The sequence below is a fragment of the Podarcis liolepis genome, assembly GCF_965112155.1.
Source record: "Podarcis liolepis genome assembly, chromosome: 16".
NCBI lineage: Eukaryota > Metazoa > Chordata > Lepidosauria > Squamata > Lacertidae > Podarcis > Podarcis liolepis.
This window is the reverse complement of record NC_139567.1, coordinates 11,943,582-11,965,972: the sequence shown is the minus strand read 5'-3', so window position 1 is coordinate 11,965,972 and position 22,391 is coordinate 11,943,582. Positions and strand designations below refer to the sequence as shown.

General features: G+C 45.4%; 1 protein-coding gene across 5 annotated transcripts in view; it reads right to left on the bottom strand.

Annotated features, from left to right (window-relative positions):
• The window catches only part of ROBO4 (roundabout guidance receptor 4), a 101,381-nt gene that overhangs the window by 73,403 nt on the left and 5,587 nt on the right, over positions 1-22,391 (bottom strand). For 2 of the 5 annotated variants that reach the window (XM_083480366.1, XM_083480368.1), the window contains exons 1-2: positions 14,829-15,277; positions 7,364-7,687 (exon numbers count right to left, since the gene is read on the bottom strand). In XM_083480366.1, the coding sequence (XP_083336492.1) occupies positions 7,364-7,687; positions 14,829-14,895 (391 nt within the window). In that variant the 5' untranslated portion in view covers positions 14,896-15,277. Of the gene's footprint in view, positions 1-7,363; positions 7,688-14,828; positions 15,311-22,391 lie in introns of those variants that run through there. The other 3 variants (XM_083480367.1, XM_083480364.1, XM_083480365.1) reach the window with 2 other exon arrangements.

Here is a 22,391-nt window from a genome sequence, read left to right as displayed (position 1 = left end):
CACACACACACACACACACACACACCCAGTTAATGTGTTTTTAATCGTTTTCAATGATGGAGTGTAGCTACATAATCAGAGGAGATGGAGCTTAAACAGGCATCCAAGTCAATGATGATGATGATGATGATGATGATGATATAGATGTAAGGAATTCAATTAACATTGCCATCCTGCGCGTGCCATTGTCAGAGAAGCCATACCGAGTAGGGTTGCCATATCTTGAAGAGCAAAAAAGAGGACAGCCTGAGCTGCTGTTAGCACACGTGCATCTTTAACCAGCTTGGGCCAAGTCCAAGCAAAAAAAAAACCCCAACAAATGAATAAATAACACCGCCCTGCCCCTCCAAAACCCGACATTTCCTTTAAAATGTAAAAATTCCCCCGGATGGGCATGTTGCACTCCCAAAAGAGGACATGTCCTGGATTTCCCAGACGTATGGCAACCCAAATGCTGAGTTCAGTGGGACTTCTTCCCAGGAACATGTGCATTGAATTGCAGCATCGATTGCCTGCAAGTGTGTAGTGTGGAGCTAGTGTCCACCTTCAACCATGGTACGAGGCCGTGCAGCTGAGAAAACTCTGCAACACACACACACACACACACACACACACACACACACACACTGTTTCACAACAGTTGCTAGTCCAGAATAAACATGCTAGCTCACATGCTCAGGTGCACGAAAGGCAGGAGTGGGAATCTTTGGTCCTTTGGATGTTGCTGAACTACTGCTCATCAATGCATCCTAGCAAGCATGCTTCCTTGCCTTCACTTTTTGCACATAAAAAAGAAAGAAAGAAAGAAACCTATTTGGAAACAAGTTGGTGGACTAGATGGGCCTTTGAAGGCTTCTCAAAATTATCATTTTTCCAAGGGTCAGTCTGCTGGACTTTACAAGTAGCCATTTAATGCCATCTGTAGTCCCACTTCACTCAAAGCGCCATCAACTGCTGCTCTTTTGAACAATACAAAAGACCACCAGGCCATCAAAAAGAGGCCTGTTGACCAAAAGCCCCCCACACACACACACACATCAACACTGCAGGTTGCATGTGATGCTGATGCTACTCAGAGCAGATTCATAGAAATGAATGAACCTAAGTGAATCAGGTCCATTAACTTCAGGATGCCTACTCTGAGTAGGAAACTTGCATTGCATACGACTCCATTTCCCAAAGAGGCCAGCCACAAAGGTGGACGTAGGGCAGCACCACCAGTTCTGCCACACTGCGCACTGAGCCTCGGGGGCACCACAGGGCGCTGCAACTATGATGTCATGAATTGAACAGAACAGGAGAGAAAGGGGTGCTGAATTTTGGGCTCACACAGGGCGCCGCTGAACTTTGAAAGACCAAAGTCCACCCCTGCCAGGCAGATACCTTCAAGAAACCCACAAGCGGAACATGAAGGGAGTTGCAGTTCTCATTTCTTAGTACAGAAAGAATTGATCTGATGTGTAGAGATCTTTCCTATTCTACTTGGTTCAAGAGGGTTCTGGAAAGTTTTCTTTCCATATGAAAGAAACAGGTAGAAGGTTCTTGTTTGGGTTGTTTCTTCTGAGAAGCTGAGTACAGCTGGTTTAGACTGGTTCTCTTATCTTACTGTCAAGGCCATGCTGACTATAATAATAAGGCCGGAAGGAGCCTGGGCTCTGAGCTTACTCTTTCTATCTCTTTGTTCTGGTGTGCTGTTCTGTACGCTATAGTGTTATGGTTTAGTCTTATTATAAGTCATTGTAAGTTTTATTGTAAGTGCTGCAACTGTGCCAATCCTGAATGTACTGTCATACCTTGGTTCTCAAATGCCTTGGTACTTGGACGTTTTGGCTCCTGAACGCTGCAAACCAGAAGTGAGTGTTCCGGTTTGCGAACGTTTTTCATCCAAAACGTCTTCTGTGGCTTCCGATTGAGTGCAGGAAGCTCCTGCAGCCAATCGGAAGCTGTGCCTTGGTTTTCAAACTGTTTCAGGAGTCAAACGGACTCCCGGAACAGATTAAGTTCAACAACCAAGGTATGACCGTATTGGATTTGTGACCATTGTGCTCATTTGCCTTCAGTAAAGCTCTGCTGGATGAAGTACAATTGCCTCTAATCTATTTTTTGGAAACTCTGCATCTTGTTTAAGTTTTTTCCTCCTTCGGACCAGCAAAGCTCAGCTGCCCAACAGGGAGAAGCCCTCTCCTGCTGTTACTACCCATCTGCCCTATTCACAGATACAAGCCACTGAACCTGGAGTTTCCATTTAGCCATCAACGCTAATAGCCATTGATGGGCTTATCCTCCATATATTTGTCCAATCTCCTTTTGAAACCATCTAAGCTAGCAACCATCACCCCATCCTGTGGCAACAAAATGAGAACTAGCGTGGCTATTTATGGGAAGCCGTCTTCCTGCAGTTTCTTCTGCTTCAAATATAACAATTGCCTTGACAACCTGAACTGGGAACATAATCAGAAGGAGAAACCCACAGAGAGGGAGAGAGGCAGCCTTTTCCCCTTGCCTTCCAGTCTTCTGCCTGCTTCCTGCATTCATCCCTCCTGAAGGATGTGACTCCTTTGTAATATAATCAAAAGTCCAGGAGATGAGTCAACTTCTTACAAGCAGCAACCTGCAGAGACCGTACCTTAGGATGTTATTGCTAGATATTTTTAGACGGTTAAACAAAATAATCCTTAATTGTTTCCAAAAGTTTCCCGCCCCACGTTTCCCAGCACAGACCAAGAGAAAAGATTAGGCTGCATTGCAGCGACTGCGCTGTAACAAAGAAATAGGTCAATTCTACTGCCGAAGAAGGATGGTAGAGGACTACGGATGGTGGAGTAATTTGGTTGATCTCCATTTAAATGGAAACCTACCTAACAGACACTTCCCAATGCAATCTGCTAACCAAAAAGCAGCCGTTCTTGAAAATTCGCACTTTCCTGAATTTTGCATTGAAATTCTCCAAACAAATAATGCACGAAAAAAGGATGTCTATTGGGGAAAGTGTGTTCAAAAATATGCATATTAGTGAAGATAAGACATAAAATGAATTCATATTAGGAAATAATCAGAAACTATGGGGAAATTGTGCACGAGAATGTGCATATTATTTGGAAATTGCTCTAAAATGCTACTTAAAAATAAAATCACAAACTGATGCAGAAATGTAGAGACCTGAACTTGCAACTGGGAAAAAAGAGAAATTGAGAGAAGCAAAAATTAACAGATGTGCCCATACAGGACTAATGGAGGGGGTTATATTTGCTGTAGAAATGAGAAAAGCATCTCAACATCTGGGAGGGAGACAAATTTAGCTGCCCCTGACCATATGGGAATGTAAATATGACTTCCTAGTGCATAAGTCAATACACAAATATTTTACAGGGAGTTTTGATCCACAACTGCCCTTTAAGCTAATAAACTCAGAAGGAGGATGATCTAGAATCTGTTAACATTATAAGCGGAACCTATTACAAAACGTCCCAGTGTGGAGTGCTTCTTGTTCAGCGAATCAGCCAACTAGCCATGCCAGCTTCCAAGATACTCCACCCCATTCCTCCTCCATCCAAGTTTTCCATTATTCCCTTTCAACAGTTAGTCAGCATTCCATTGCCATAGACTGTCTTCAGTCCCCATTGGGACGTTTATGGTGGCTCCCCAGCACCACCTTTTAGGTTTTGCTCCCTAAAGATTTTGTGTAACAATACCTCTTGTGCTGGAGGTGTTGGGAGAACTGAGATCACGGTTAGTGAATGATGGCTTCCCACTTTGCTCCATATGTATGAGCAAGCTGAGAATTTTAATTGGCTTTTGTGATCATAGGGTATGGGAAAAGAAGGTGGTACTTTCTTAAAGTCAATCAGTCTGGAACAAAAGCTTGTGTATGCAATGCTGGTCTATTCAATCACAAGAAATTATTTTTTTATTCTGTATATTTAACAAACAAACAGAGGAAACTGCCTTGTACAAACCACTGGACTACGGGACCTCCCTCTACAAAAATAAGACTATATATCCAGCCAGCCCACTATGGTCTGCTCTGACTGCCAGCATCTTTCCAGTGACTCAGAGAAGGAAAGGTCCTCCCATTATCTGTTACCTGACCCTTCTAACTGGAGATGTCAGGAACTGAACCTGGGACATTAAGCAGATGCTCTGTCACTGAGCCAGGTTTTTTCTAAGCTACAATCACGATATTAAGGTAAAGGTAAAGGTACCCCTGACCATTAGGTCCAGTTGTGACTAACTCTGGGGTTGCGGCACTCATCTCGCTTTATTGGCCGAGGGAGCCGATGTACAGCTTCCGGGTCATGTGGCCAGCACGACTAAGCCGCTTCTGGTGAACCAGAGCAGCGCACAGAAACATCATTTACCTTCCCGCCGGAGTGGTACCTATTTATCTACTTGCACTTTGACGTGCTTTCGAACTGCTAGGTGGGAAGGAGCAGGGACCGAGCAAGGGGAGCTCACCCTGTCATGGGGATTCGAACCGCCGACCTTCTGATCAGCAAGTTCTAGGCTCTCTGGTTTAACCCACAGCGCCACCTGTGTGGGGTAAACCATGATATTAATCAATTCAAAATGTTTTGGTCAGCTAAAATGCTATCCCCTTTTAAAATAAATCTGTTGGTTCATTAAATGGTATGAGACCCACAGACTTGCTATTTGAAATGGTCCAGCTGAGCATTTTACCTCCTCACTCTGCATGATGGGCTAATCTGACACGAAGCAAAAATGCCAAAACAACACCAGCCTCCTATTGACTTTGTTTCAGAGACCCACACAGAGGCAGCTGGGGGGCAGGAAGCAGAGGAAAAACTGGGAGCCTGTCTGGAATTGGCTTGCATGTTTCGCATCGCTCCATGGCAATGCAAGACCCAATGCACATTCGGGGAGGGGAACTATTTGCTAGCACGTGCCCAAACAGCGAGTCCATGTGGTGCACTTAATTTAGTGTTGCTAACAGAAGCATCTCCCAAACCATCTTCGCCTGCATGAATATTTATAGCTGCCAGACACCACTGCGAACCTTCACACTGGGCCACGAGAGCCGGATGGAGCCTGATCGTTAATGAAGTGTTAATTGGAGGGTCTCCCAGCCTGAATATTAAAGAGGGTTTTTAATTGTGCCAATAATTAGCACTGTGAAATCCTGCAAGAGAGACGTTGTGGGCTTAAAGGTGGGGAAGATGGTGTGGTCCAGGGGCATGCCTGAGATGGGGCATTTGATATCTCTGTACTACCCCTGGGGATGCAGAACATGGAATATAGGAGTAATGAGAGTAGCTAGAAAGTCAAAAGTATTTATAAAAACAAAACACACACACACACACGGCAGAACTTTTCTTAATTGTTGCTCTCAGTATGCATATATTTCATTGTATTTATTTATGGATGAATGGCATTATTATTCTCTGCCTCCTGAATACGAGAGGCAAAATGTCTTCCCCTGATCCCCAATCCTAGTTCAGCACACTAAACACTACTGTATCTATTTGGATGGGATCAACAGTGTTGAATTCACTGGGTGACATTGAACCAGCCCTTTTCTCTCAGTTTTCTCATCTGTAAAATGGGAGCAGTTGAGGCCTTGGCTCACGACTGCTGTGAGAGGGAAATGTGAGGCAAGGAGCACTGAAAGTGATATTAGCATGAGTTTAACAACGCGGACATTCCCTGCTAGCTGTTTGGCAATAATTTAGTGGCTGATCTCTGATCACAACAATAAAGATTGGTTGGTTGGTTGGTTGGTTGGTTGGTTGGTTGGTAGGTATCAAAGAACTAATTCAAACAAACAGTCCTCCAGGGACTGTGGATCATTTCAGTTTGCAGGTGGGAGGTGTATATTTGAAAGTTCTCCCATGTTAAAAGCTCCCTGTATGTGAAAATCGAGTACAGGAGGGACAGTTTGTCCTGAGGACTTTTCTCTTACATGGTAGCTTTCCATGCACAGGCAAAGGTTTGCTTGTAAGAATATAAGAACACAACAATAACTTGCTAGATCTGACCAGTGGCATCCTGTACTCACAGTGGTCAACAAGATGCCTCTTTTAAGTTGCTCGCCATCATTGCCTCCTGTGGGAGCCAATCCCAAGTTTAACTAGGCACTGTGTGGAGTTCTTTCTTTTGTCTGCCCTGTTTCTTAAGGTAAAGCTAAAGATAAAGGTAAAGGGACCCTGACCATTAGGTCCAGTCATGGCCGACTCTGGGGTTGCGGTGCTCATCTTGCTTTATTGGCCAAGGGAGCCGGCTTACAGCTTCTGGGTCATGTGGCCAGCATGACTAAGCCGCTTCTGGCAAACCAGAGCAGCGCACAGAAACGCCGTTTACCTTCCCGCTGGAGCGGTACCTATTTATCTACTTGCACTTTGACGTGCTTTCGAACTGCTAGGTTGGCAGGAGCAAGAACCGAGCAACGGGAGCTCACCCCATCGTGGGGATTCGAACCGCCAACCTTCTGATCGGCAAGTCCTAGGCTCTGTGGTTTAACCCACAGCGCCAACCGCATCCCCGTTTCTTAAGGTAAAAGCATTTAAACAGTCTTTACAAATAATGCACACCTGCAGTAGGTGGCATAGTCTAGGGGAAAAGTTCATAGGCCCAAAGAAACAAGATCTCACTGTGGGTGGGAGGGATTGGATTTAGTTCACATTTAAAGGTAAATCTACCTGCCTTGTGCTTTCCAAAACAATATACAAAATGAAGACCAGCTTCAAAATGTGCACTTCTTCAAATTTTGCAGTGCCGTTTTCCAGCCAAGTAACACGTACAAAAAGGCATCTACTGAGATAAAGCATGTGTAGAAATGCATACTATTAGTGTAAATAACATACAAGAATGAATAATGTTGTGGGAAGCTGCCTTGCAAAAAACAAAAAAAGTGCCTATTTGGCAAAGTTAGATTCAAAAATGTGCATACAAGGAGAAATTTGCACTCAAATCTGAAGAAATTTTCAGGAGGACTTTATTCCACCACCACCACCACCCATCAAACAATGTGGAGAATTGAACTTAATAGTGGACAAATGAGAAAATCGAGAGAAAAGACAATGGACAGATTTGGCAGTCCCTCAAGGGTGGATCTATACAAGGGGTGGGGGACGCTAAAAATAAGCCATAAATTAAATTGTTTTAACCAAGGGGGGGACCTTACACAGAGTCCCCCCCCCTTAGTTAAAACAATTTAATTTTACACAAATTGCATAGAAAAGTTTTCTGCTCTACAGTGCCATCTGGTGTAGCATGTTTATAACGTATTTAACATGCAGTTTTTGACTAATGTAGGTGAGTCCCTAGTCCCACCCAGACAGCCCCACCATGCTGCAATAGAAGTGGCTTGCCCAATATGCAACTCTCCAAGCTGATCCCAATGCCTTACCTTCCACATAAAGAGACGCATTCTTGCTAACGGCTGCACCCAGGTGGTTTCTGGCCACGCAGTTGTATACCCCCTCATCCGATTTCCCCTTCCTCTGGCTGAGACGTAAGAAGAAGAGGGAGCCACCTGGCAGGAGGGTGCGTTGGGAGGGACCATCATCTTTGTTTGTCTTCACATACTCGCCATTGCGATACCACTCAATGGTGGGTGTTGGGTTCCCGGCCGCACGGCAGTTCAAGGTCGCAGCCTGGTCCCAGCGCACCACAAGGTCAGAGGGGTGATCGATGATATATGGTACAACCTCCTCTGAGCGAGACTTCGAACCTGGGAGAATAAGAAACAGGGAGGGAGGGACAGAAGAAAAATAAACTTCATTCTCCCCCATCAAACACTTTTTTGTCTTTCCATTCCTTTGCTGGGCTACTTGCCACCTACAGTAACATAGCACTGGGTTGACTCAAACGTTCCAAACAAACCAGTAGCAAAGTAACCTATGTTATATTTTTGCACCTTGCATCATGCCAGTGCTCTGCAGAATCTATATTGTTGGTCATAGACTGGAATACTTGGTTTCAAGTCCCTGCTAAGCCACAAAACGTACGAATGTTGGGTGAGTCACTGTGTGCCTAACCTACAGGGGTATTCGGATGATAACAGCAGGGGTATTGCGAACACAGCCTCATTGGAGAACCGGATATCCTTGTCAATCTTTACACATAATATTTGTGTAAGGTTGTCGTCATGCTGTAGTTCACACCGCCACCAGCAGGTGCTGCTGCAAACGACAGTATGATGAGAGGTCAGTGCCTCTACTGGCCACTTTCCTTCTCCACTGGTGGGTGTGGAAGTGAACTAACAAAGGAAAGAAAGCCTTTCTCCCTTCCCCACCCCTACACCAGCTGCTACTGCTGCTTCGGCAAGCAAGGAAAAAGTCTGCATTTTCAGGCCAGGCAGATCACTGCACCAGCTATGGCAGAAGGATGAATGAGCCCGATCCCTGTGGCAGCTGCAGACTGGTGCACAGGTTAGGCAATGGGCCCAATGGCATTGTGCGATGACGGCAAGACCAGATCCCAGACTGCCTCAGAATGTTCCACTTTGGGGGCTTCAGCCTGGGCTCGGCTGTTGAAGGACTTGCTACCTTGCTTCCTGCTCACTCAAAGGATGATTTCAGTGCCAATGGCATGGTGTTAGTGCCGCCCTGCTGGTGGGTCAGAGGAAGACCAGTAGAACAGCACTTCCATTTAATCCAGCCCCTACCCCACCCTCCCCATAAGGGGGTTTGAATTGCTCTGCCTCTCCCTTAGAATCAGCTCTCCATCCAAAAATATCAAAATTTCAATGATGCATTGAGAGGGTTGCTGAGAACATGAATGTGCCTCGGACATTTCAATGCTCTAAATAACATCACTGTCAGAATCAACAACATAAATTGGTCCTCTTAGACGGCAAACCTATACATACTCCCGGGATTGATCCCATTAGACTGGGTAGACAAGTACAGTATGGCACGCTTGCTCTCCTTATCTCAGTGCCTGTTAGTAACCGCAGTCCATTTTCTAGCCTCTCTGTTTAATGTGAAGCACAATTTTCCCAGCCTTTCAAACTTCTAAAATTTAATGAGAGATGGAGAAAGCCCCAGCCCTTGATTTAAGCTTTCTGTAGAATGGCACTCTGCTGATCCACAGCCTCCGAGAAGCAAACTCATTGTTACTGAGGCAATACATAGTAATCCCCTCAGAGCTTCCTGTGCAGAATTTCCTGACATTGTCCCCTCAGAAGCAGCAGAAAGTCAAGGACCTTCAGCCACAAAGAATGGACCGGTGGGCCTCTAGGCACCCTTTGAGACACAGTAACCCTTCTCCGCCTATTTCCCAGTCAAAAACTCTGCTTTCTGCAACCTGTCTCATGCAAATGTCCAAGTCCAGTAGATAGATAGACAATTTATTATGGTCGGACACCAGCTTATAGGGACGTGGGTGGCGCTGTGGGTTAAACCACAGAGCCTAGGACTTGCCGATCAGAAGGTCAGCAGTTCAAATCCCCAGGACGGGGTAAGCTCCCGTTGCTCGGTCCCTGCTCCTGCCAACTTAGGAGTTCGAAAGCACGTCAAAAGTGCAAGTAGATAAATAGGTACCGCTCCAGCGGGAAGGTAAAGGGCATTTCCGTGCGCTGCTCTGGTTTGCCAGAAGTGGCTTAGTCATGCTGGCCACATGACCCGGAAGCTGCACGCCGGCTCCCTCAGCCAATAAAGCGAGATGAGCGCCACAACCCCAGAGTCGGCTACAACTGGACCTAATGGTCAGGGGTCCCTTTACCTTTACCTTTACCAGCTTATAAAACACACTTGGGAGACTTGACCTGGCACCACCATCTCCCGGAAGTCCTCCAAGTCCAGTATTTTCTAGAAGTAGATGTGTTGCACAAGACACCTGTGCCACTATTATCATGCAACCCCTATTCTCCTCACAGAGTTACAATTCCCAGACTTCCCTGGGAAGAGAGGTTGACTATTAAACCACTCCAGGAATTGTAGCTGTGTGAGGGGAATGGGGGATCTCCAACCAGCGGCATTGCGTGAATTCACAACTCCTGGGGTAGGCGCATGTGTGCTGGGGGGGGGGGACAGAGGCACGTAGGGTGAAGGAACCGGGCACAGCACCCCAACCCTCACCACCGACACCACCGGAGTGACTCTGCCCTGCACCGCAGCCAAGCAGGGCTGCGCTGCTCCACCTGCCTGCCCATGCCAGGAGGGGGAGTCTGGCCAAACAACGTGGCACATGGCGGGCCCAACCAGGTGCCCCCAAGCCAGAACCCCCAGGACAGCGCTGCCTGCTGCTCCTCTCAATGAGCCTCGGTTCCTCCAACACCCGAAGAGGAGCACCTCACAAGGGGGCTTCGTCCCCCTCAAAAATCCATGCCCAGGTCTATGCCTCACCCCGCGCGAAGCCCCTGCTCCTAACAGCACTCAGTGCCCTTAGCAAACTACAATTCCCAAAATTCTTTGACGGAACCAACCATTGCTTAAAGTGCTATGATACCGTCTTAAATGTATAGTGCAGACGGAGACCCAGAAAAATACTTTAATTCCCCCTCTCCCCCCAGTCTTTTGTTGCTGGACTTGGCTATTTGAAGTAAATGAACTTTTCTCAAGTTCAACCCACCCAGAAAGGTCGTTTTCCCTTTCTTTGTATCCCTGCAAAAATGTTTTTCCCCTGGTGCTACCACTGAAGCTTCCTGATTCCCCATCTTTCCCACATTCACCGAGCATGACGACGGGCCGGTGTGTAACATTTCAGGAATTTCCTGCTTTTCAATATTTGTTTCTAAAGAAACATCTAAGCATTCCACCCCACCACTTTTTCATCTTAGCCCATTCAGATTCTGTATTACCATCCCAACAAGCAGCAGGAAACGAGAGCACTGGGCAACAGGATTTGGGCTAGGTGGAGGAAAAGAGAGGGGTGGGAAGTATTCATCACTTGGTACAGTGGCTGCAGGTTTTGACCCCCGGAGGGAATGCTGGGGGGGGGGGGCTTTCTTCAAAAGGGGATGTGCATTAGCAACAACTTTGTAAAAGTGGCAGTGTTGCTCCCTTTTAGAGTTCTGGAACCAAAGCTCCGTCATCACACTGCAAAGCTTTTCAAAATAAGAAAGAAAGCATTTCATCATTTGCATGAAATAAACACAAAGAAGGGAGCAGGCAGCATCTAAAATAAACAGCTCTCCTATTATTGCTGATCATCTGAGCAAGCTAATGTGAATTAGTAAGAAAAGCAATGGTTGTTTTTGACCTGCGCAGTTCAGGACCCCTATATCGAAAGGGCTGCCATTCTGCCTATGAACCTGCCCAGACCCTGAGATCATCATCTGAGGCCCTGCTGTGCAAGCCTCCTTCGAGGAAGGCCTGGAGGGTCCAAATGAGAGAATGGGCCTTTTCTCTAACAGCGCCCTGTCTACGGGATGCTCTGCCCAAGAAGGTTGGCTTGCCACAAATGTTGGAATTGTTTTGAAGCCAGAGACGTCTTTGTTTTCCCAGGCATTTGGGTAGTGCCAACAAGTGAATGTTTGTTTTGGTGTTCATTTGAAGCTGGATGGGGTGGTTCTCATGGAGATGGACCATTTTATGACACTAAAATCTGTTAGGGATGAGGAAATCTGTCCACTTCCTCATTTTTCTAGTCCTAAATTTGGTTCTCCACATTTCCACATCACTTTGCAATTTATTTTTTTAAGTCCTCATGAAAAACCATCAGCATCTGAGTGCTAATGCACTCATTTATTACATAGAATTTTGCCTAATACTGTATACAGTATTTCGCATGGGGGTTCTATTCCTGGATCCCATGTGCATCAGTAAGTACATATTTGTGTGCCCCGCCCGGTTACGGTCCATTATGCCCTGCCCCACCCCCATTCTGCCCCATTCCACCCTCTTTCAAGTCCAAAAGGACCTGCATGTCGGCGATCATGCATCATTTGGACACACGTAAAATAGTCCCTGCCTGTACACAACTGGCAAAGCAGATTTTCCTAATATAGTCATACCTCGGGTTACAGACGCTTCAGATTGTGTGTTTTCAGGTTGCACACCACGCCGAACCCGGAAGTAGCAGAAAACATGACTTCTGGGTTTCGGCGCTCGCGCAAGCGCAGTAGCACCAAATTACAACCCGCGCATGCACAGACGCGGTGCTGTGGGTTGCGAATGTGCCTCCCACACGGATCATGTTCACAACCCAAGCATTCACTGTATAATTAATTTTTCTATGTTATTTTCATGAATACTTGCTACATTGCAAAATCTGGAGAAGTGTGAATTTCAAAGGATGTGTTTGTCAACATCCTATGCCCTTTTGAAATGTGTTTTTTTGGGGGGGGGTTGTTTTTGTTTTGATTGTGTATTTTGTGGTTTTATACAGTGGTGCCTCAGGTTACAAACACCTTGGGTTACAAACACTTCAGGTTACAGACTCTGCTAACCCAGAAGTAATACCTCGGGTTAAGTACTTTACCTCAGGATGAGAACTGAAATCGCATGCTGGAGACGCGGCGGCAGCAGGAGGCCCCATTAGCTAAAGTAGTACCTCAGGTTAAGAACGGTTTCAGGTTAAGAACAAACCTCTGGAACAAATTAAGTTCATAACCAGAGGTATCAGTGTATTTTGATTTTATTCTGTGAACCGTCCTGAGACGTGAGGGTATAGGGCAGAAATTCAACAAGTAAAAATAATAATATTGCTTCAGAAAATGTGAATTAGGTTCACCCTTAAATGTAAACTGTACTGAATTTTTTCCCCATCACTGATTCTATGTTTTCAACATACTTATGTGATTCTCACTATTGCATTTTTACTTGGCAAATTGCTTTGGGAATTTTTGTAATGGAAAGCAATATATCAATCGCGGGTGGCAGTGTGAGTTAAACCACAGAGCCTAGGGCTTGCCAATCAGAAGGTCGGCGGTTTGAATCCCCGCGACGGGGTGAGCTCCCGTTGCTCGGTCCCAGCTCCTGCCAACCTAGCAGTTCAAAAGCACATCAAAGTGCAAGTAGATAAATAGGTACCGCTCCAGTGGGAAGGTAAATGACGTTTCCAGGCGCTGCTCTGGTTTGCCAGAAGCGGCTTACTCATGCTGGCCACATGACCCAGAAGCTGTACGCTGTCTCCCTCGGCCAATAAAGCAAGATGAGCTCCGCAACCCCAGAGTCGGCCAAGACTGGACCTAATGGTCAGGGGTCCCTTTACCTTTACCTTACCTAACACCTTGAATTGCTACAGTTCGCTTGTCCATCTAAGGTCAGAAACAAAAACCACCCAGGTGACTACATGTGGTATTTGCTATCATTTTAGTCTGTAAATGTTACATGAATAAGTGTGCTGTTTTATGCATTGTTTTGACATTTCTTTCCATTGAAATGCATGGAAGTTAATTACATAATTATTGGCATAATTATATTAGTTTTGGCCACAGCGCATAGTAAAATAGCAGAAGCTGAACTGTAGCAGAACAGAAATAGTGCCGATTATGATGGGCTCAGGACAGGATGAAAATCACTGCCTCCTTACATTCTTAGTCTCCAAACATCCCAGAACGCCAAACAAAGCAAATCCAGATCAAAAGATCACGTGTTCTTAGATCTCACTGTGTACCAATGGCAAATTAAATATTTTGTTTTGAGCTCCAGATGTGTTGTAACTACTTGCACAACAGTAGTGCAGTAATATTAAGCATATCATGGGACAGAATTCTGAAGGCAAAGTTAAGAAGACAAGTGTTTTTTTATCACAGCTCCTGGGGGATAACCTAGCAACCCAAATTTCCTAAATCAAGCCAATAGTGCTCAGGGGAAAGTTAGGATTCAGTGAGCTCACTTTATATTTGCCTTACCTACGGTACAATTTTAAGCAAATTTATTCAAAATTTGGAAGGAAGCCCCAGTATGTCAAGTGTGGCTTATTTCTGACTTACAAGTTAAGCCCTGTTTAGGGAAGTTTTTAATGATTGTGTTTTAATGTATTTTTAACCTTCTGTTGAAAGCTGCCCAGAGTGGCTGGGAAAACCCAGCCAGATGGGCGGGGTAGAAATATATTATTATTATTATTATTATTATTATTATTATTATTATTATCAATTGTGTTAGGACCACAGCCATAGCAGTAAGGCCATTGAACACAGCGAAATTTGCACATTTACCTAGGACAAACCCCACTGAACACTTGCAGAGGGACTGACTTCTGACTCAAGTAAATATGCCAGAGTTTTCACTGTGAGTGAACATAGCTAAGATCTGGCAGTGCATTCCATTCCAGGCTTTAAAAATGCAGAGATTTCTTTTTAATCAATCAGGTTGATGATAGGTTTTTGTTTTTGTTTTGCAAAATGACAGGAAAAGAGAGGAACACGACCCAGGATCCAGATGACATTTGCAAAACATCTCACATTTTACGGCGGGGGTGCCAACGTGAAAAAAATGTCGGGAGGGGTGCCCAGGTTAAGCCCCACCCTGCATAATCGATCACATGGTGTGGTGCATGCACACCATTTGAACGGCGGTGCGCTTCAACTTGGGGGGCAGCCACCTCAAATATTTTATTGGGAGGCTGAATAGTGTTACTGGGAAATTCGGGGTTCCTTCTCCTATAAATTCAGGGGGTTGTTGCAGCAGTGAAGAACGCTGGGGAAGCGAGCCCCCCTTTTCAGGCTAGTCTTACAGGGCAATCTGAAACATGTTAACTGAAAAGCACAGCCTTCTTGCTTCAATAGACCTTACTCCCACAAAAGTGAGTGCAGGACCACAGCCTTCATCATAGTTTTCCAAGTACACTCAGAAAGTTAATCAAAGATTCTCTCCTTTCCATTGGGCTGGGAGGGGGTGGTGGAGTTCTGCCCTCAGATTCTAAACCCCTTTGGCTGCATAAGTAAAAGCTTCCCCTAGTCCGGGCGGATCCTGATCACTTACCTTGCATCAGCAGAAACGCTGCCCAAACTATGAGCTTCTGTAGCGCAGGGCTCACCGCTCCTGCCATGCTTGTCTAGTTGCAGAAACTTCTTGATGGAACTTGGCAGCCAGGGAGACTGGCTGGACCCTGCACTCACTTGCCTCCTTTTCTGCCGGTCAGTTCCACTGTGAGCTTTTGTTGTTTCTCTGCTCCAAGACGCACAAGCATAGGGACGCTGACACAAACAAGTTTGTCAGCTCCAAACGTTTCATCAAGCCACTTCCTCCCCTTTGGTATCAGTGCATATTTTCCCGGACTGTTCACAGGATACGGAAAGGGGTGGGTGTGAATTTCATCGCCTCCTCTCCTCCAAGTTCTTGTCAAAACTACAGCTGCTGGAAGACCCCACACCAGAAAAAGGACTGTTTGCACCAACTTTCCTATCCCCCCCCCCCCGTAGGACCTGGAATCTGCTGGCTCCTAAGTCAAGGAATTGCTCTCTGTCTTTAAAAAGTTCCCCTCCCCTCCCCGCCTCTTTTCCTTCAATTATATCTACTTCAGCCTTTCTTGTGCATAGACAATGCTTTGAAAATACGAAGTTTCCCCCAGAATGGGAGTGAAGCCAATGGGTTTTATTTAGCTATCCAACAAGCAATGCAATTTGTAAGTGAATAATAATAATAATCTAAGAAAGGGTTGGCCAAACTATGAAGGCATACATTTCAAAAACTGGCAGAAGAGTAAAAAACACCCCCCCCACACACACACATTCTTGCTTTACAATAAGAAAGAATCCTAAGGAGTCCACAAAATATGGACACCACTTCCCAAAATGCAAATGATGTTTGAAAGCTTTGTTTTGAATATTCTGCTTTCTTGTGTTTAAGCAGACTCTTACATTCCAACTACGCTGGACCAAATTGTCCATGGATTCCTCTGATGAATTCTTGTGAGAATCCCTAATCATCTTAGCAAGAACTTTCTCAGCCACTTGAGAAAGCTTTGTATCAAAATATAATTCCCCTCCAATTAAAAATGAATGGTGCATTTTAAGCAGTATAAATGTGCGCTATTTGTAGCAAAGTTTCACAGAGTTGGAAGGGACCCTGAGCATCATCTAGTCTGACCCCCTGCAATGCAGGAATATGCAGCTGTCCCATACTGGAATCGAACCTGCAACCTTGGCATTATCCGCACCACGCTCTAACCAACTGAGCTTGCTGTGCAACATTTCACTCTTCACGTATTAAATTTCATCACATTTCAAAATTCCCTGCATACTAACATAGAAGAATAACCTGCTTCCTATGTAAGAGACTTCATTTCATTCCTGGTCCCTGCTTTCTGGACTTCCCCCACTCCAAGTGTCAGCACTCCATGCCCACTGAGCAGGCCCAGTCCTTATGGGGCTGGTTTTCAGTTTACCCCTTTTTTAGGTGTTTTTCTTTTTATCTAAAGTTCTTTTGTGGGTTAATTCTGCAAACCATGGGTTTTCTCAATGCCTGCTGATGGTGCTGTTTGGGCTATTTTGGATGCAGGTGGTGCTGTGGTCTAAACCACTGAGCCTCTTGGGCTTGCCGATCAGAAGGTCGGTGATTCGAATCCCTGCAATGGGGTGAGCTTCTGTTGCTCTGTCCCAGCTCCTGCCAACCTAGCAGTTTGAAAGCACACCAGCTCAAGTAGATAAATAGGTACCACTGCGGCGGGGAGGTCAACAGCATTTCCATGCTCTCTGGCTTCTGTCATAGAGTTCTGTTGCACCAGAAGTGGTTTAGTCCTGCTGGCCACATGACCCTGAAAGCTGTCTGTGGACAAACACCAGCTCCCTCAACCTGAAAGCAAAATGAGCGCCGCATACCCATAGTCACCTTTGACTGGACTTAACTGTCCAGGGGTCCTTTACCTTTACACATAAGAATTGGTGTTCAGAGAACGAGCTCACTATTAGCACGGGTGGTGCGACTTTCCAATGTATGCACCCAGTTTCCCCAGAACTTTTGAGTGTTATTTCTAATCACCGTGATAGGATCTCTGTACCAAAGAGCTATGGCAATGTTTTCTAAACTTGGGTCTCCTGCTGTTTTTGGACTACAACTCCCATCAGCCCCAGCTAGCAGGACCATTGGTCAGGGATGATAGGAATTGTAGCCCGAAAACAACTGGAGACCCAAGTTTGGGGAATACTGGGCTATGGCATATCAACTGTGAGTTTGAAGGGGATTTTTTCAACAGCAGTTGCTCATGGCACAGGACAAACACATGGCTTTTAGACACCCTTTCAATTCCAACAGCTGTTTGCCGCCTAACACATGGGGCTGCTGTTTGAGAATCACTTGTCCATGCTCCACCCACCGTGCTTTAGGAATGTAGAACTAATTCTGCGGTCCTCAGAAGAAAGTCGCTGTGGTGTGGTGGTTAGGGTGTCAGTTTGGGGGCTGGAAGAGCAAGGGTTCAAAACCCCACTTGACCATGAAGCTCACTTGGCAATCACTGATAGACTTGTTGTGAACATAATATGGAGAAGGGGAGAACCCAAGCTAATCGCATTAAGCTGCTAAGGGGAAAGGTGGGGAGGTAGATGCAATAATCATTCAGATGCAATACATCCCTATTCATAGATTGTGCACCTTATTGTCATACAAAATCTTGCAACCAGCTGGAATTTGCCAAGGTCCTCTGAACAGACAATGGCAGGATGTTGCACGCAAGTGGCAGGAAGTGTTATGAATGATAAACCTAAGTAATAATAATAATAATAACATGTTTAAGGAGAAGCAAATTGATCCACAAAAGGCCAGAATCATAAAAGGATGAGGACAAAGGTCGGAAGTTTGCATAATCACAGAAAACGTTGGCTGTCCCTCCCTCTTGCGATGGGAGGGACAGCCAACACAATCGGATACACCTTACTAATTTAGCATTGTTTTGTAAAGAAACTATCTGGAGCAGCCAAGACAAAATCTAGGCAGGTGTGATCAAATAACAAGCACTTATCTTATTCTAGCCTGTCTTTGGCTTAAGGTCATTCACCCTGACCCTGAAATGAAGAGCAGCAGCTAGGAACACGTAGACTTGGCAATTTCTGCTTCTCATCTTCCCAGTCTTAAGTCCAGTTTTCCATATTTCAACATCTGTTGGTGATTTTCTTTTTAATAATAATAATAATAATAATAATAATAATAAAGCCCTCCTGAAAATTCATCAGGATTTCAGTATGAACTTCTCCTGAAATAAACATTTTTGTATGCCATTTTGCCTAATTTACGCAAAGTGTATTTCCCCTAGCATAATGCTTTTTAAAAATGTTCCCCCACCCATTAATATATGTATTTCTATGCACAGTTTGTCCCAATATATGCCCTTTTGGGTACACTTTACTTGACTGGAAAACTGCATTGCAAAATTTAGAGAACTGCAAATTTTGAAGGATGTCTGTCTTTCGGTTCATGTATTGTTTCAGAAAATGTGAATTAGGTAGGTTGGCCTTTAAATGCAAACTGACTCACATAGGGGCCAGGAACAGGACCCACACACAAAATGGCCATTGCCTATACTTTTGATGAAGAAGAGACTGTCCCATCTCCAATGGAGGCTGCTGCTGCTGCACTGTCAAAGAGTTTTGATTGTTAAAATGTTTCTTCCCTGCAATTTCCAGTCATTGGTTATACTCCTGCCCGATGGCAAGAACAAGTCACCTCTATCTTCTGCACAACAGCCCTTCAGATATCTGAAGGCAGCTTTTTTTGCCAGCTGACCTAGTGTTAGGAATTCCTATCTGGTTTTTGTTGTCTTTTTTCCTGTTCTGTTTTTAATGTTCCATAATATAAGCTTATTGGAACAGCCTAAACTGTTATAAGGGACGCGGGTGGCGCTGTGGGTTAAACCACAGAGCCTAGGACTTGCCGATCAGAAGGTCAGCAGTTTGAATCCCTGCGACGGGGTGAGCTCCTGTTGCTTGGTCCCTGCTCCTGCCAACCTAGCAGTTCGAAAGCACGTCAAAGTGCAAGTAGATAAATAGATACCACTCTGGCGGGAAGGTAAACAGTGTTTCTGTGCGATGCTCTGGTTCGCCAGAAGCGGCTTAGACATGCTGGTCACATGACCCAGAAGCTGTACGCCGGCTCCCTCGGCCAATAAAGCGAGATGAGCGCCGCAACCCCAGAATCATCCGCAACTGGACCTAATGGTCAGGGGTCCCTTTACCTTTACCTTTTAAACTGTTATAAATACATCCACAAAAAAATCCTGAGAATAGTGGCTTGTTAAGGATGCTGAGAGTGGTTAGGAAACCCCTATTTCCACCAGAAAGTTGCAGTTTCCAGAATGGTTTTACCATCAATCTCTCTTCCCAGGGAACTAGGGGAATTGTATATAGAGTGCCATCATTGGGTTGTATCCCGTGCTAGTCCTTCTCATTGATGTTAGTGGGACTAAGGTGAGAGTATGAAATTAAAAATAATAATAATTGCAGTGCAGAGTGCTTCTGTTGAAGGTTCCACGGAGTTAACCACACGCTTTTCCAGACCCCACCATTCCATTCCCTCAATTTTCCATTTCCTCTGCCAATAAAAACTCGGTGTTTTGTAGCCAGTGAGCATCCTTGGTCCTCTTTGGACACAGTGGAGGGTTGGGCAGAGTCCTACACCCTGATGTGGATTTAAATAATTTCTCCCTCTCTCATCACATCAATCATTTGATGAATGGATGGGGGGGAAGGTAGCTCCCCTGCTCAGCTGGTTTGCACTGATCCACTGAGGAAGGGCTGTGTGCATTTGCAGATGCAGGATTGTGCATGAGTGAGTGGGAAGGGCAATTTAGAGACTGCAAGATAGCCACACCCACCCATTGGTATTCAGACCAATACGGTATATAGCATGCCTTGTTTTCAGCAGGATTACATCACTGTTAACTAATCAAGTTGAAACAGCTTTATTTCCCTGCCACCCACTGATATTTCCAGAAAGCTAATATAACTCTTTTCCAGAAGGTGTGCTGTTTTGGAACCTAAAAGCAGCAGCGTGGAAGAGGTTAAGTTTATTTTGGGGCCTTCCCAAAAGGCCTATCTGAATTACTCATCCTGATTTAGCACTTTCCACTCCTGCGGAGGCAAAGCTTCCATGAGAAATGGTTCCTGTTATGTTTGGGGAGCAGCCACAGCTCTAAGGCAGTCGTGTGTCCTGTTTTACAGAGTCCTCTTTTTCAAAGAGACCTCTATTTGAAGAGTCAGATTCTGGTTTAAAGAGGAAGGACTGTAAGAAGGGAGACAATAGACCTTGACGTTGCCCATCAACAGTGAGCACATGGGCAGGAGATAAAACAAGCATGTAGGTCACATGGTCAGAGCAATCTTCCCCACTGTGGTGAGATGGTTGGCATTTCTGCTTAAATTATTTGTGTATTTATTTAAATTATGAACTGCTTCCTGCAAAACACCCTGAAGCAATTTAACAAGGAATACATCATCAGGAAAAACAACAGCAACCTTATAATAAAAACAATTCTGGGTCTAATACAGGCACAGACTTGGAAGAATGTTACTGCAGTGGTACCTCAGGTTAAGAACTTACTTCGTTCCAGAGGTCTGTTCTTAACCTGAAACTGTTCTTAACCTGAGATACCACTTTAGCTAATGGGGCCTCTTGCTGCCACCGCGCCGCCGGAGCACGATTTCTGTTCTCATCCTGAAGCAAAGTTCTTAACCCGAGGTACTATTTCTGGGTTAGCGGAGTCTGTAACCTGAAGCATCTGTAACCTGAAGCATCTCTAACCCAAGGTACCACTGTAATTCTTTCTAAATGTGTATCTATAGATATAAATTAGCATGTACTGTACAAATGTTATGCTGACTGCTGATATACAATGACTTCTGCCCCTTTCCACACAATGAGATAAGTGCTTTGCATGCAGAAAGACCCATGTTTAATCTCTAGCATCTCCAGGTAGAGCACACTATGGTAGGAGGTCAAGTGCCTGGTACTCTGGAGAGTTTCTGCTAATTGTAGTCCAGCCTTATGCAAGCTGCTGTCCTCCAGATGTTGTTGGCCACATCTTGCATCAGCCCCATCCAGCATGACCACTAACTGGGGATGCTGAGAGTTATGCTCCAAAACCTCTGGAGATCTCCAAATAGACCAAGGGTCTGTCTCAGTTTGAGGCATGTTCACCTCTACTTTCAACTGCAGCACTTTCAAGTCATTAAAGAGGGAGTCCACATTACAGGGAGACATCCCCTCCCCCCAAAAAAAATTTATATCCCATATAAATCCCTGGAAAGAAGGATTGTTGTGAAACCAGTCTGAGAACTGTAGCTCTGGGATGGAAACAGGGGTCCCATAACAACCCTCAGCACCCTAAACAGCCATGGCTTCTCTCAAAGAAACATGGGAAATGTAGTTTCTTAAAGTTCCTGAGAGTTGCCAGAAGATCCCTAATCTCCTCCCAAAGCTACAATCCTCAGGGTGGTTTAACAACAATCCCTCTTCCCAAGGAAATCTGGGATTTGTAGTTCTGGGAGGAGATCAGAGATCTCCTAGCAACTCTCAGGAACTTTAACAAACTACACTTCTCATTTTTCTTTGAGGGATGCCATGGCTGCTTAGAGTGGCAGGATACTGCTATGAGTGGGGCCTAGCTTAGTTTCACTATCTTCAATGAGTCTATGAGTAGGGCTAATGTTGGATACAACCCAATATTGGTGACTCAATATCCAATTCCCCCAGGTTCTCTGGGAAGAGAGATTGATGGTTAAACCATTCTCAAAACTGTAGTTCACTGGTGGGGGGGGGCAAAGATCTCCTAACCACTACCAGCACCCTTTAATAAATACTGTTCCTGGGATTCTTGGGGAAAACCATGGCTGTGGTATAATGAATGAAATGCACAGGGCAGGATTTTGTTACCGTTATTGAGACATGGGCTGTTCCAAGCTGCAGTTTGTCCAGGGATCCATTAGGTGGCACTTTGAAATTAGCCCAGAAACTACTGAAGCCCCTTCATATGATGCTGGAAACATATCCTAAAGATGCCTCCTGTCTACACAGCTGGTAAAAATGTGGCCCGCCTACTCCCAAATGCTGCAAGGGGGAGTAAAATATAGGAAGCATGCGATCGACTCTCAGTGCCGCGCCGTCCCCCGTATCCCCTCCGTAGCCTTTAAAAAGGCTCATTGCGAATCAGGGGGGGCGCTTAAGGCACCCGCCGAGTCTTCAGTCCGCAGGCTTCCGCGCCTGCAGTTTTTAAGGGTCCCCGTGTCGCCGGCACGGCAAAGACCCATCCACCGCTGAGCCGATTCCCTCCGGAGCTCGGAGGGAATCCGCCATTTCCAGATCGCACCAACCCGGAAGTCCGCTGAGCGAAGCCGCGAGCCATAACCGGAGAGCGCTGACTTCCTTCCTTGAAATTTGGATTGAAAAAAGAACCCGTGAGTAATTTGGAACTGAACTTTAAAAACTTTTACCTTCTTTTACCTTCTGAATTTGAGACGACCGGGGGGTGTGCCAAAAGGAAGTCCCCATCCCCCCCCCTTGCAGACGATCCAGAGCAACGATATAAGAGCTAAGCTGGAGTGCCCACCCTGTAAAGGG